Source organism: Lupinus angustifolius, unplaced genomic scaffold, assembly GCF_001865875.1.
Source record: "Lupinus angustifolius cultivar Tanjil unplaced genomic scaffold, LupAngTanjil_v1.0 Scaffold_244_68, whole genome shotgun sequence".
NCBI classification, from domain to species: domain Eukaryota; kingdom Viridiplantae; phylum Streptophyta; class Magnoliopsida; order Fabales; family Fabaceae; genus Lupinus; species Lupinus angustifolius.
In genome coordinates this window covers 2,541-17,180 of record NW_017727299.1, presented here as the reverse complement: position 1 = coordinate 17,180, position 14,640 = coordinate 2,541, and the positions used below count along the sequence as shown (strand labels likewise).

Sequence of the window (14,640 nt, the reverse complement as noted above, 5' to 3'; positions counted from 1 at the left end):
ATATATATATATATATATATATTGAGCTAACTTATGAACCTAACTATTCGAACTCTATCCAACTCGAGTTTGACTCGTTTATTTAACGATCATAAATTCAACTCATTTGATTCATAAACTAAGTTTATCGAACTAAATAATGAATCGGACTTCAAATAAATAACGAATTTGTCGATCATTGTTAACCCTGGTAAGAATTATATCTATAGTTGTAGTGATGAATGGATGGATTATTAGTATTTAGCTATTTATTTTTAGATACATTTGTTTTTCTATTCTGTAAAAAAATTGATAAATATTTTATGATTGTTTTCGGTCATGAAGTTAATTAAGGTCGTATCCTTAATTATACAAAAAAAATTATATACACCTCATAATCATAAGTTTTGATAAGATAATTTAAATTTAAAATTATGAGTTGAGTTTGGCATTAATTATTTATAAATAACATTAAACTATGATTTTAAATAAATTATATGTTGATACCACAACATCATAGTTATTAAAACCGTATCGTACCGGCCGGTTCAACCGGAAAACCGGTGAACCGGGCCTCTAACCGGTACGGTACAGGTGTTGAACCGGCCAAGTATCAAAACCGGTCAAAAACCGGTCAAAACTGGTTAACAGGCCGGTATTTTACTAAACCAGCCGGTTTATACACATATTTTTTTTTATAAAAAAAACTTAAAAATTCATTACAAGGTGACACATCTTTCCAACCATTCTTCAACCCCTTCAAGGCACATACTTCCAAGACATACTTAGATTACACATTTTGGTTCCTAAAGTGACATTTGTGTAATCTTGGAGTACTGTCTGAAGATAGGGTTTAGTATAAAAGTATAATATTCATATGAGACAACTTTGACTCATTGGTGTTAAATGTTAAAACTCTAAATTTATTTGTTTTGTAGAATTAGTTGTGAACTTATGTCATTTATTTATATTTTGCGGTTGTTAAGTGATACCTTTAGTTTGATATATGTTTTTTAATTTAGACTTTGAATTTGTTAAAGACTTAAAGTTGTTTATTTATGTGAATTTTGAGTACATTATAAATATTGATTATAAATTTGAGCTACCTATTTGGAATTTTTTGTTTGTTATAGGTTTATATATATATAAATATAAGTAGGTATGTCCGGTTTAACCGGCATGCGGTTTAATTACTAAACCACTGGTTGAACCACTGTATCACTATACCAGTACCCTGACCGGTTTGATAACCGGTACAGTTTTAACAACACTGCACAACATTTCCCAAAATAGTATAGAATATTTTATTAACTATTGTTTTTGTGAATCAAATTATGCACTAACTATTGTATCATATAGATTCGACAAAATTTTATATTAATTATTAATAACCTAATACAACTTTTACCTTTTTATTCAGACTTAGGACTGATCATATATAACATCAAATACAAATAAGTAAGTTTAAAGATTTAAATTTTACTCATTTTTTGCCAAGCTTCAAGACAAAAATCTAATGAGCAAAAGACTAGTATTATTTTTGTAAAGATATTCATGAAAATGTAAAACTAACATTGTTACGATAAGTTATTTTTCTGAAGCTTCTAGGTGGGGATGGTTCATTCCAAGCTAACTAGATGTAAAAAATAACACTAATTTTCAATTTGCTTATTTGGTTGAGTTCAAAAATACTAGCAATTTTTCTTCCCCTTAAACCAAACACACTGGTTCTTAGCTTTCACACAACAATTTGGAAGAAAGAACTACCACCATTGAAAACAAGACCTCATAGAGATCAATTCTGGATATACCAACATGAACCAATAAGTTTGCTATATAGAGTTTGAGTTATCTAAACTCTAAAGAAAAGCTACATACCCAAACAAAAAGGAAAATAGGAGAATGACTTGCATTTAACCAGTTAAGGTAGCTGTAAAAATACAACTTAGGGCCTAATTCTATATTTAACAGTATTATGGTATATAAGACTATATGAAGGTAAAAGGCCACTAAAATTCTTTCTGAAACTAGCAGAGCAGCAATATGTATATTATATAAAATACCCAACAAATCTACATATGGCTTGGTCTCCTCTTCCCAGGATCTGACCTTAGCCTCTTTACAGGGTTAGCCCAACCAACTGAGCCACCACCAGACCCATTTGCTTGTTGAGAGGAGTGACCGTGACCGGCCCATCCTGGTGCATGGGGATTATGCTGAGCTAGTCTAGCATCCTTAGGGACTGAACCTGACCCTGGACTTCTTATGGCGAGACCAATGCGAGATGGTGAAATAGGGCCAGTCCTCGGCTTCACCAAAGATTTATCCCTGTCATTTCTTCTCTTCTTGCAGACAACCAGTTCACCTGGATGAGTTAGCAGTGGAGAATCGTCCGGCTGGTGTTGCTCCCGGGTGCTGCTTCCAGCTCTTGATTCTTTCGGTGGCAGAGGATGAGGGCCTTTCATCCTGGAGTTTTCGCCACTGGAAGCCGATCCACGCGGCAGTGACTTCTTTGGAGGGTATGGAGGATCAGTTTCGACCTCGTTTATCGTCCTGTGCCTCTTGCTTTGGCCAACAGCCACTGGCCTAGGGGAAGTTACGGTACCCGCAGGCACTTGAGCAGAGAAAGACAGTGCAATTCTTGCATCTTGGAAGTCTGTATCCGGAAATGCAATCTTCAAGATATCAAAAAATAGATCATGAACCTTCCTTGCTTCGGATCTTACCTGAGAATAATGGTAACTTGATGAGCACTTTCAACAGGTGAAAAAATATTTGATATAGTAAGTTCTCCTAGGGACCAGCAAACAGATCACATGAAATGTCTTCAATTCATTATATACATTAGCAGCAATCTTGAAACACAGGCAGTAAAAAACACAGATGAAAGCAATTCCATATTTGGCAGAAAACTTTCAATCACTTTGTAGTGATCAGGTACAAAGAGGGAAGAACTTTTATTTTATCTTAGTGATACAAAGTGTAACAAAATGGGGTAGCCATATTAAAAATTATAAAAATATACAATAAATCTTGAGGATAAAATTTCTGTCTAGCATCTGAAAATGTCAGACATGCTTCAACAGGCCAAAGTATAAGAAACACATGTAAAATACACTCAATATATGATATACCACATAATAAAAAATAAGGCTCCAAAATGCTGCATCTATTAAGAATGTATTTGGGATTTCATTAAAGGATTTAAACATGAGTTTCCATAAAAAAACCAAATACGTGAAGTTGTTTATGGGGAAGTTTGCTAACCTTCCAAACTGGGTCAGTAAGAACTGTTCAAGATAAACTAGTTCTATAAATTTAAGTTATTTTACAACCAGTCCTAATTTATTCCGTGATTTGGTTAAAACTTTGTGGGATTTTCTTAATACATTGGATTTTTGGAAAATAAAAAAATTATGTATTGGATAAATAAATATTTGGTACATTAGATACTAGCCAATTTACTTTCCCAATGCTCTTTTACCCTTTTTAAAGAAAACCCAAATTTGTATTGAACAAACTACAACAACAAACAAGCCTAAACCCAAATTTGTATTGAGCCATTTATAAAATTATAGCTACATTTAACAATTAAATTTTAATATTGAACATGAGACAAATAATAGAGAATAAAAGTTATGAGATAAACCCAAAAGACAAATGTGTAAAAAAAGTTGGATTAGGAAAAATAACTCCAAATGTTTTTTCAATAACTAGTTTTATCTAAAATTGATTTAGATGAGAACTAGTTTTATCTAAAATTGATTTAGATGAGAACTAGTTTTATCTAAAATTGATTTAGATGAGAACTAGTTTTATCTAAAATTGATTTAGATGAGAACTAGTTTTATCTAAAATTGCTTTAAATGAGAAGTAGTTTAAAAATAGGTAACTACCAAGCACCTTATATATAAAAACTAGCTCCACCACACTTACATATCTAATTTTTAGAAGTTCCCAACACCCCTTTGGAAAATGATTAATTTCAATCTCAAGAGAGCACAAATACAAGGTAGTGCAACAGCTTCCACCAAAAGCCAAAAAAAATTAAATCATTTTATACAGTGACACAGATAAGAAATCTCACCTCATGTGAAAAACTGTAAAAATGCATTGCACTCTTCAACATGAACTGCACATCAAATACAAGCTCCATTGCTCCACTGTACTCCAATCTATCAATTCGCTGGTCAATCTTTCTTAAATCCAATAGGCTGTTTCCGGACCCACCACTGTACCCAGAGTTCTCAATTCTCTTCCACAGATCCGTCAACAAAGGTACAATTTGTTGGCCTTCCTTGTCTATTCTCTTTTGGAGCTTACCAATCACATTTTTGCACTGGAAGTGCAGAAATTGTATGATGTTAAATACATAGAGAACATTAGCAGGAAGATAAATAATGGTCAACATAAAATCTCCCATGGACGTTATTTAAGATGGTAACAAAGTGATATCATAAATAAATATAGGAATATAGCCAAGAAAGTTTAAGCAAAGAGATGAAATGAACAAAGCAATAAGATTCACAGCACCCAGGAATACACATGACGATCAATGTAGAAAAAGACACATTATTAATCAATTAACAATGCATACCTTTCTCTGGGTGATTTCAGTCGTCTTAGTGCCATGACCTGAAGATCCACTTGAGTTGATAGGCTTCCCTTCCCAGGTTTCTCTGGAATGTTCACCACCATCCTCTGAATGAGCAGAAATAGAATTTAAGCGAGTAGACTTTGGGGAGCCAAGTAATTTGGATGTGTTAGCTACTCTCCTTGAAGGTAAAGTTCGCTTATTTTTCACTGATGATGGGTTTAGGTCATGCTTGCTGGGATTGGAATCTACAAACACTGTTGATTCAGGGTCAATCCTGAGTTGTGCATGATATTTATGGTCTGGTTGGACAGCCAAATGAGACGTCATCTCATTGGTAGACTTTCCTTCAGGCCTTTCAGCATTGTGGCGGGGTCGAATACGAAGACTACGTTTACGTTTAATCTTGGGCATCTGCAAAACCTGTTCATCCTCACCTTCATCGCGGTCATGAATCCAACTTCCAGACTGCTGATGGTCCATGTGAGAATCCCCTGACACAGCAATTTCCCCTTCCTCTAACTCATCTGCCTGGTAAAAATTATCAAAAGATATTTAAGCAGAATGAGATAGGAAAAGCAACCACTTAAAACAAAATAATAAAATATCCAAAATATAGAGCAAGGCCCTGTACCATCCTTTTCGAAGCGGAACCTGGCCTGGCATCTAATGCAGATAGAGAACCAAATTTCTGAGATGACACAGAAGGTGATACTGCTTGTCTCAATCTTTGACTGTCTGAGGATGATCCTGAGGAGCCAGCTTCTTCAATCATCTGATTCTTTTTAGCACTTTCTGATGATCGAGGAAATTCATATCCAGCATCGCATACAGGATCATCTCCTAATTGATCTTTAACAATGGGCTGAGCTCCTTCAGCCCCACTATACCCCTCATCTTCAAATTCTCCTACTTCACCCTCTTCATGTGCATATCCATTTCTTTCATCGGAGCTTGCTTCAGAATATTCCCCGTTATCATCCTCCACCTCCTTATAACTAAGATGTTTTTTACCCTTGGGCCGTCCCCTTCTCCTTTCAGTAACAACTTCACTGGATTCAACACCAACAGTACTACCCGATAAAATGTTCTTTGATGGTCTTTTTGATGAAGCAGCAATAGCAGCATTCACCTCTCTTGTATTTGCTCTAAGCCACTTAGGCACCTGATCAAACCGTGTCATCTCCTCGATCCAGTCCAGTTCTTCATCCATTTGATCAAACAGTTCAACTTCCTCTTCACTTCTAGCAATCATACGATTTACCTCCTGCAGTGAGGGAACATCATGGACATTTTCTTGATACCTCTCTTCATCATGTAATAACGTCTCCAAAGTCAAACGCCTCTCTTCATGTGTTGTTCTTTGATCAAAGCGTCCAGCATTGATAACCTCATCAGCCATATCAATCTTGTATTGTTGAATATTGTTCCGTATGAGGCTCTCAATGGATCCTATGTAGCGATCCTTGCCTGCAAGTTCATCCTCCATATCAACACTGCCTCCACTTCTTAGCTCATCCTCCTTCTGATGGCTAGAGATTTTGTCAACAACTGCTTCCAGGTAGATAACTTTGACTTCTCGTTTCTGTCCAATGCGATGAGCTCTTGCAACAGCCTGCTCCTCATTTTTAGGATTTGGATCAGGATCATAAATGACAACTGTGTCAGCAGACTGAAGGTTAAGACCACGCCCAGCAGCTCGGATACTAAGCAAAAAAATGAAACAGTCTGAATCAGGGCTATTAAAGTCCATTATAGCTGATTCACGGTCTTCCAAACTAGTTGTGCCATCTATTCTTCTGAACACAAGTCTTCGCCACTGCAGGTATTCTTCCAAGATGTCAAGGAGTTTTGTCATGGTACTAAACAGTAGCACTCGATGACCAGTTCTTTCAAGTTTTACAAGGATCCTATCCAGGATCCACAATTTTCCACAAGATTTTACAATGAACTCTTTAGATAAGTCACTGAAGAATGGATAGTTAAGCAGTGGGTGGTTGCATGTTTTACGAAGCTCCATGCATCTGTTATTTAAAGTTTTATATTGCTTCATCTGGTAGACTGGATTCTTTTGAACCTTACACATCTCATCCTCAGGATCAAGACGAAGGGTTCCCGTTGATTTAATCCAGTCATAAATGGCACTCTGGGCAGCGGACATTTTACATTTTAAAACTATCGAGACCTGCAATGCAACACTGACATTAGGAATGGGCCACCAGATAAAGAACCACTGGCCATATTAGGGCATATAATCATACCTTTGGTGGAAGAGAACCTTCAACATCTTCGACACGACGCCTGAGCATGAAAGGCTCAAGAATCTGATGAAGTCTATGGATAACAATAACTTTCTTTTCTGTCTCAAGCCAATCATCCTCTGCATTTGGAGTAGGAGCTTCCTTTTGAAATGGTTTCGAGAACCAGTCATTAAAGGCTTTCTTATTGTCAAACACCTCAGGAAGAAGCAAATTTAAAAGGGACCAGAGTTCCTTCAAATCATTCTGCAGAGAAAATCACACCACGAATAATTCCATCAACAACATTTATATTGCACCAAGTAGGCTTGCTTGACAAAACTAAGATTATGCACTGTTAGAGCTGATATAGTGTGATCAGGTACCATTACTTATTACCAACAAATGCTGTTGGGGCTAATTTGATTTTTCTTTACAAGATTTGCTCCTCACACCTTCGCATTAAAACCTCTCAAACATTGAATATTATACAATATATCTCAAGGTAAAAGTTCTATTTCTGCCGGTTCAATGCAGGTAAATTATTTCTTGCCAAGCAACTTAGCAGTATTTTACAGCCCTCTCCTGTTACATGCCTCTTTGCAAATAATATTTAACATGTGAAAGAACATGTATGGATTTTGTTATAACTGGAAGCACAAGCTGCACAAGAAAATAGAACAATGCAGACTTGACCTAGACTGACAACACTTGGTCTAAGTGGTGCACAACAGAGATAAATGAAAACTTAAAATGCACCACTTCTAACAACATGAATGTATCAAAACAGAGCAGACCTGTAATGGTGTTCCGGTCAAAAGAAGGCGTCTTTGACAACGATATCTATCAAGATCACGGGCAAGAACCGAATCTCTATCCTTCATTCTCTGTGCTTCATCAATTATGATATACTTCCAATCAATTTTTGAAAGCTTTGATCGGTCATACATGATGAACTCATAAGTAGTCACAAGGACATTAAATTTCATAGCAGAAACCTCCTGCAAATATAACAGAAGAAATTTTGGCAGTAAATATTAAAATACTTTGAAGTGTGGATACATAAAGAGAACAAACTGAGGCACACTTACTTGAGAAAATAATCTTGACCTATGATCCTTCATTCCAACATAATAGATGCATGACACAGATGGTAACCAATTATAAAGCTCACTCTGCATAATGAAAAAAAAATCAAGTTTAGCTCATTCACAAAGAAAAGGAATATCCTTCAATTGAATAAGCTGAATAATCAACCTTCCAGTTAACCAAAACAGCATTTGGGACTATTATAAGATGTGGGCCATAGTTTCCCTTAAATTCCATCAAGTAGGCAATCAATGCCATAACCTGGAAAAAAAGAAATATTCCAGTTTATAGAAAATTATACACAAAGAAAAAGTAACTAATTATGCATAAACAATATCTAACATCTCCCATGTATGACATGACAAGTTTAATTATGAACTGTAAAGTCAGCAGCAAAAATGGTCATTCTTTTCATTTCAAGACAGAGCAACAAAAGAATAAAACTAACCTGTACAGTTTTGCCAAGACCCATCTCATCCGCCAAAATTCCATTCAACTTGTTGTTATACAAAGAAAGCATCCATTGCAAACCAACCTTACGAAAAATAATGCATCAAAGCCTTAAAAACTTGCTGAAGCAAAAAACAAAAAGCAATAACTTAAATGGACCCCTTCACATAATGTAGTAACCTACAAGCTGATAGTCTCTCAATGTTCCAGCTCGTAACATTGATGGTTGCCTTATAACCGTTTCATTCACAGCATGAGCAAGAGTGTAGTACCTAGAAAGTATCCAACAATGGTACCATCAAGCATCAGATACACTATCATACAGAACCAATTATAAGTTGTAAAAGCATAGATATATAAACAAGAACAGGGCATTTAATTTAGAGTTAAAAAAGAAGCATAAACACATTGAGCCAACAACTTTCACTGAAAAACATATCCTCTCAGAGCTTTTTTATGCCAGAAATCAAGACAGTGCACAAAAAATTAACTAACAAAACTGACTTGTTAACAGATGAACTGTCTCTAGGAGTATTAATTTCCATAAAATGATTTCTGATCATCATTTCCTCTCCGGCACAAGTTGCAGCTGCTCTGACTTCTTCTTCAGAAAGACCCTTTAAGTCAAAAACATATAATGGTTTAGTTACATGTAAATAATCACCAAGAAGTTAAATAGTAAATCAGAAACCATCAAAAAAAGAATCCTCAAAACTATATATCACAGGAAAAAGGGGGATACAAGCATAACTATTCTCAGAACATGGGAATTTTCTTTTAAATTATCTTTTTATGGAAAAAGGAAGTTAATGAAGTATGCCTGTAAACGTGCTGCAGCTGCAGCAGCTTTTGCTGCCTCTTCCACTTCCTGTTGATTTTTGGCAGCTGTTATCTTACTTCCTAATTTATGTAGGTACTCTTCTGTTTGGCTCAAGAAAGATGAAAGAACAGCATATCTCTCTGCAGCATCACCAGGCATGCTAGTCTGCTGCTCCAACAACATCTCCCTATATCGGTCAACATCGTTGTTTTTCAAGGCTTCCATCCTTTTGTCCCTGTCATCATCTTTACGTTTTGAGAACTCCCTCAACATCCTCTCATGATATTTGGCCACCCCCCTGTTGCGGGCAGTACGGGCATCACGAATAGCCCAGTGTGCCTCAAGAAGCTTCTTCCGCCACTGAAATATAGATTTGAGTTGCTTCTCCCTTAAAGCTCTCTGAGATGTCTGCACTTGTCTAGCAAGCTCCATACGCTGACGCTCACAGAGCCTAACAAACTTACGATACGGCCTATCTGGCATTGCCATTATCTCTTGTTGCTGTTGATCAATCTCATTCCTTAAACGTGCCTGTAGATCTAAAAGGCGAAGCTTTTTCTCTTCAATTTGCAGCTTCAAAACAAGATCAGGTCTAATTCTTTTCCTCTCTAAGTTTACTGCTAATAAACCTTCGATCTTCTTCAATTTTTCTGTCCGTTTCTTGGTAAGTACTTCCATGCCTTCCTCAAAAAGAATCTCGTTGACATCATATGCCAGTGACAAATTATTGTTATTGTTTACCATCATCGAGGACCCAAAGGAGTCATGTTTCCTAGTGAAGAAAGGAAAATCAAATAGGGGTCCATGATATTTTCTGGTGGAACCCACATCCTTTGGCTGAGACATAGTGCTTACTTGTTCAGGTTTCTTCATTTGCATTGAGTCAGGCACAGAAGGCTGCGGTGCAATAGCCTTTCCCCTATCTAGTGCTAACTCGCTTCTAATAGGAGTTCTGTTATCTCCATGTTCATTGTCCTGGTCTGACTTAGCAGAGCTTGCAATTGACTTCTGATGTTCCTTTCCAACAGACAACATTGGTGCAGATTCCTTTGACATGGGTGGCACAACAGCTTGCATGTGAGCAGATAGCATGGTGGATTTCTCATCTCTGGCAACCAATTCCTGCTTTAAAGAACTCTGTCCATTAATAGCCGGGATAGATTGTGAATCCTTAGCATGGGATTCAATGTGCCTTGGTTGTTCAGCCACTTTATTTCCAGTAGATTTGTCTTGATTTTGTCCTCCAGCAGGTTGATGTGGGGGTTGCACCTGCATATCAAGAGGAGGTGGAGCAATAGCCCGAAGAAGTTCTTGGGGTAGAGTACCTTCTCCTTTCTGTCAACCAAAAGAAAAATAAAATTAGTGAGAACAATTTTTGTTAAGAATATACACATTACATCTCTCCTAGGTATATAGAAATAGCACAAGCTCACATAATGTAGACAGACTTAGACAGATGCAGACAGACACAGATAGAATGAAAAGGAAGCAGAGATAAACCTTCAGCCGCCTAAATGCTAGTATCTGTGCTTTAAGAACATGAAGCTGTTGTTTGGTAAACTTGCTTTGTTGTTGAGGCATCTGAGCAGGTGAACCTTGAGATCTGGCATAATTTCCTGAACCCCCTTCATTAATTGGACCTCCAGCCTGAGGAGTAGATTGGTTTAACTGCCTGATTTGCTGCATTTGAGGAGGTTCTGGACCAGATGGTGAAATTTTTGCATTCAAAGGGTTATCTGCATTCAAGTTCACATTGGAAGAAGACTGCTGAGAATGCATAGAGGGAATTCCGTTCCCAACTATTATTGGCTGCTTCAAAGAAGCTTGAGACTCTCTTCCATGATCACTGAATTGCTGCATTACCATGTCGCTAGAGTTACTGGACATGCCAGCATTCGTTGTTGAGCCAAAATGGTTGGGTGGAACTGTCTGCCTGGCTTTTGAAGAGCCCGACTGCCCGGACACATCACTTGATGAATTAGCATGTGCTGAGTTCTCACTCGCAACTGCTGGAGAAATAACCTGCTGCTTTGAAACAGGGGCAGGAGATGACTGAGAACCAATGTTGCTCTCATTGGCCTTTGGTTGAGGAATCATCCTTGACTGCATCAATGGCATTAGCTGTGCCATTAAGTTGGCATTTGCAGGATGTGACAAATCAATATTTCGTTCTCGTGCCCATGCCTGGATAGCCTGCAATTGAGCAGACATAGCAACCTGGGAGTTCATAACATTTTGGATGCCTTGCTGAGTTTCTGGTGTTTGTGTTGATCTTATCATATTTCCAGGCATTAAGTGACCAATGGCACCCTGGTTTGAAGGCTTTCCGTCACTCTTCTGATCATGTACCATCTGCTGTCCATGCTCTATCTGCTTTTCCCCACGAGCAACATGTTCAGATGAATTCCTAGAGGATGATGATCCTTGAGCTTGATTCACTGCCTGCATAGACATAAGGTCCTGCATTTTCAAATTACCCATACGCATTTCCTGATCCTTCATAGATGAAGGGTTTAACATCCCCATCTTAGGATGCTGCTGTGACTGAATTCCCAAAGCAGACTTTTGTTGTGCCTGGAGAGCATACTGAAGGTATGCTTGATGGACAGGATTCAGCATTTGCTGCTCAACACCTTGACCCCTTAGCTGGGTATCCTGGCCCGAACCATGTTGAGCTGAATCAGTGAATTTTCGAGACTGCTGAGGCAGATGCATGGCACTAGGAGATGAGAAACTGCTGTTACCCCCATATGCCCCTTGAAGCCCAGCTTGATAGGCTAAAAAAGCTTCATTCCCTTCAGGTTTTCTAAGTAGTTGCTGTTGGAATGACTACACATGTAAAGACGTGAGCATAAGAAAAATGTTAAGTACAATACTAGGACAGAAAATTCTGTGGATACTTCTTTTTATCAGCAATTCTATGGATACTTGTGCAGGCTATTAGTACAATACACAGATAAAACCAAAAGGTGAACTCTAATGGAGTAACATAAACAATTAAACATGAAACCAGAAAACACGACCATGATTATGAATTATGACAGAATCCTATCCACAAATACCACATCACATACAGAATATCAGACCTACATTAATGAACACAACATTTAGAGAAATAGTCAAGATTATGATGATCTTCCTATTAAGATTGCATCAGATAGAAAACTGCAAATCAACAAGAAACAGACGATTTAAGTTAATGACATTCACTTGAAATTTACTGCTAATAACAGAAGTGACAGACAGGAAACAGCAAGAACAATCAAGGCTGAAATTAACAATATGCAGAAGTAGACGAAACAACACTTTTAAAAAGATATAATACTTTACTGCTAACATAAACATGAAACAAGAAACAAAACCATGAGTTTGAACTATGACAGAATCCCAACCACTATTAAAATATAACAGGACGAAAATCAATCATACATTAATGGAAACAACATTTTGAGAAATGACTGATATAATGATTGACTTTCCCCTTAAGATTGCATCAGATAGAAAACTTCAAGGCAACCAGAAATAGACGAAATAAATTAATGACATAACTCAGATTTAACTGCTATAACATAAAACAGAAGGGATAGACAGCTAGAACAATCAAGGGTGAAATTAACAATATGCAGAAGTAGACGAAACAACACTTTTAGCAAGATGCAACCTGATATTCTCTACATGTACTCTACAGTAAATGAACATGTTTAAACAAAAAGAATATTACCTGAAGAGAGAAGTGAAGGATAAAAAAAGAGTTTCAAATCAAAACAGTAAAACATGAACCTAAGTTTTAAAACCCCAAAAGTTTCATAATTCTAATCAATATCTAAAAGGAAATTCAAGGAATGTTTCAAAAAAGAAATAGTAAAGACAGAACAGTTTGTTTTTTCCAATAACTGAACATCACATATGAACATGAAATAAATGCAAAAAGACCAATTAGTAAAATAATTCAAAAAGGCAAAACAGAACTCATATTTTTGTGATTGAAAGGAAAGTTGAAAGGAAAACTGTCAATGTCAGCACATTAGCACACAATTGAACTGAGATTCAATGCATTCAACAGGTTTACACACTCAACCAAATTAAAACATGCCTAGTTTGACTGTTTGACTCCATCTTTACCTGAAAAATTAATTGTTCTTTAAAAGTAAAGACCACATGCCCGACCAATTAAGTAAGACAGGTACGAGGTTGTCATAAAAAAAGGAAAATAATGCAAACTTTACTAAATCCCAATTCCCAAAATCCCACTACAATGTGTCACATACTCACATATCACCAAAACCCAATAGGGCAATAACTAACATCACTGCACAGTAAACACAATTAACTAGTCAAAGTGTGTATTCTACTGAATTCACATAAATTTGAGCTAAACCCCAAAAATCCATACCTGTCTAGAACCTATCTGATGTTGCTGCTGCTGCTGGTGATGCTGATGCAAAGAGTCTAACCCTAATTGTGACGCCGAGGACGAAGAAGATGGCGAAGCCGCAGCCGGTGACGAAGCTGCCCGGCCCGCCGGCCCCGCACCGGGGTTCCAGCCACCACCTCCACCGGATTGCATGCAGAACTCGATGTGAATAACCAAAAACCCTCAATTCAGATCAGTCAACAGTACAAACCCCAAAAAATTAAAAAGCAAAATTCATAAAAATTGAACAGACCCACAAATGCAAAACCCTCAGATCCCTCCAAAATTCACGAAAAAACAAAACTTTTTTTGATGAAAAACAGCATCATCATGGTTCCACCATTTTTCTCTCTAGCTGAAGCTACCACCGATTTTTTCTCTCTAAAAAAACGTGATTTTCGGAACAAGGGAAAAGGGTGGATCTTTCTTCAGAAGGTAAGAGGAAAACTTGTCTGAATCACGATTGTTTGCACTACGCGATTATGTTCAATTTCCGGTCAAACCCTAACAAAAAAATTTCTTTTTGAAAAAAAAAACATATTTTTGTTTTGGGTTCAGAGTATTGGAACTTGGAAGTGAAAAATGTGAAGGGACCGTCTCTCTTTGTTGTTGTGCCTAAATGCCAAAACAATGAGGTGGGATCGCTACGGTTACTGATTCACGAGAAGTATTTTTTGATTGCCCTCTACTTTTCATCAAAATTGCAGATGAACCCTCTTTAAATGTGAATCAATGCTTTTTTAATTTTTTGAGTAAAACTTCATTTAAGTATTGTTAATCAATTTGTTCTCTCAAACATTATTTTATTAATAAATAAATAATCAATTGTGCATCAATGAATTTTGTTCCAAAAAGTGTCCTATTCCTAGATGGCAAAGAGTTGGGACAAGTATAGGTTGTATTTTCTCATTCCCAAATTTACAATATTTGTGGGTAACGAGTATTTGTAAGTACTCAATGAATTTTTAATTTTAATTATGTATTATACTATTTGTAATAATATATAATAATATGATATTTATATAATAAATTTATGATAATAATCGTTTAGAGTGTA

At 36.8% G+C, this 14,640-nt stretch overlaps 1 protein-coding gene across 1 annotated transcript; it reads right to left on the bottom strand.

Annotated features, from left to right (window-relative positions):
• Positions 1–1,864: 1,864 nt before the first annotated feature.
• LOC109340774 (ATP-dependent helicase BRM-like) lies at positions 1,865–14,210 on the bottom strand. Its single transcript, XM_019578513.1, has 14 exons — positions 13,563–14,210; positions 10,670–11,998; positions 9,170–10,504; positions 8,854–8,966; positions 8,534–8,621; positions 8,348–8,434; positions 8,068–8,160; positions 7,902–7,985; positions 7,608–7,811; positions 6,835–7,077; positions 5,208–6,758; positions 4,577–5,104; positions 4,067–4,318; positions 1,865–2,705 (listed from the first exon to the last, which is right to left on the bottom strand). The coding sequence occupies exons 1-14, from the start codon at positions 13,734–13,736 to the stop codon at positions 2,052–2,054; spliced, it is 6,735 nt and encodes a 2,244-aa protein (XP_019434058.1). The 5' UTR covers positions 13,737–14,210; the 3' UTR covers positions 1,865–2,051.
• Positions 14,211–14,640: the final 430 nt, after the last annotated feature.

Excerpts from the sequence above, each read along its gene's own strand:
- LOC109340774 (XM_019578513.1), bottom strand. The coding sequence starts at position 13,736 with ATGCAATCCGGTGGAGGTGGTGGCTGGAACCCCGGTGCGGGGCCGGCG. Across the intron at positions 10,505-10,669 it reads TAGCATTTAGGCGGCTGAAG|AAAGGAGAAGGTACTCTACC; the intron begins GTTTATCTCTGC and ends TTTGGTTGACAG. Across the intron at positions 8,161-8,347 it reads GTCTTGGCAAAACTGTACAG|GTTATGGCATTGATTGCCTA; the intron begins GTTAGTTTTATT and ends CTTTTTTTCCAG.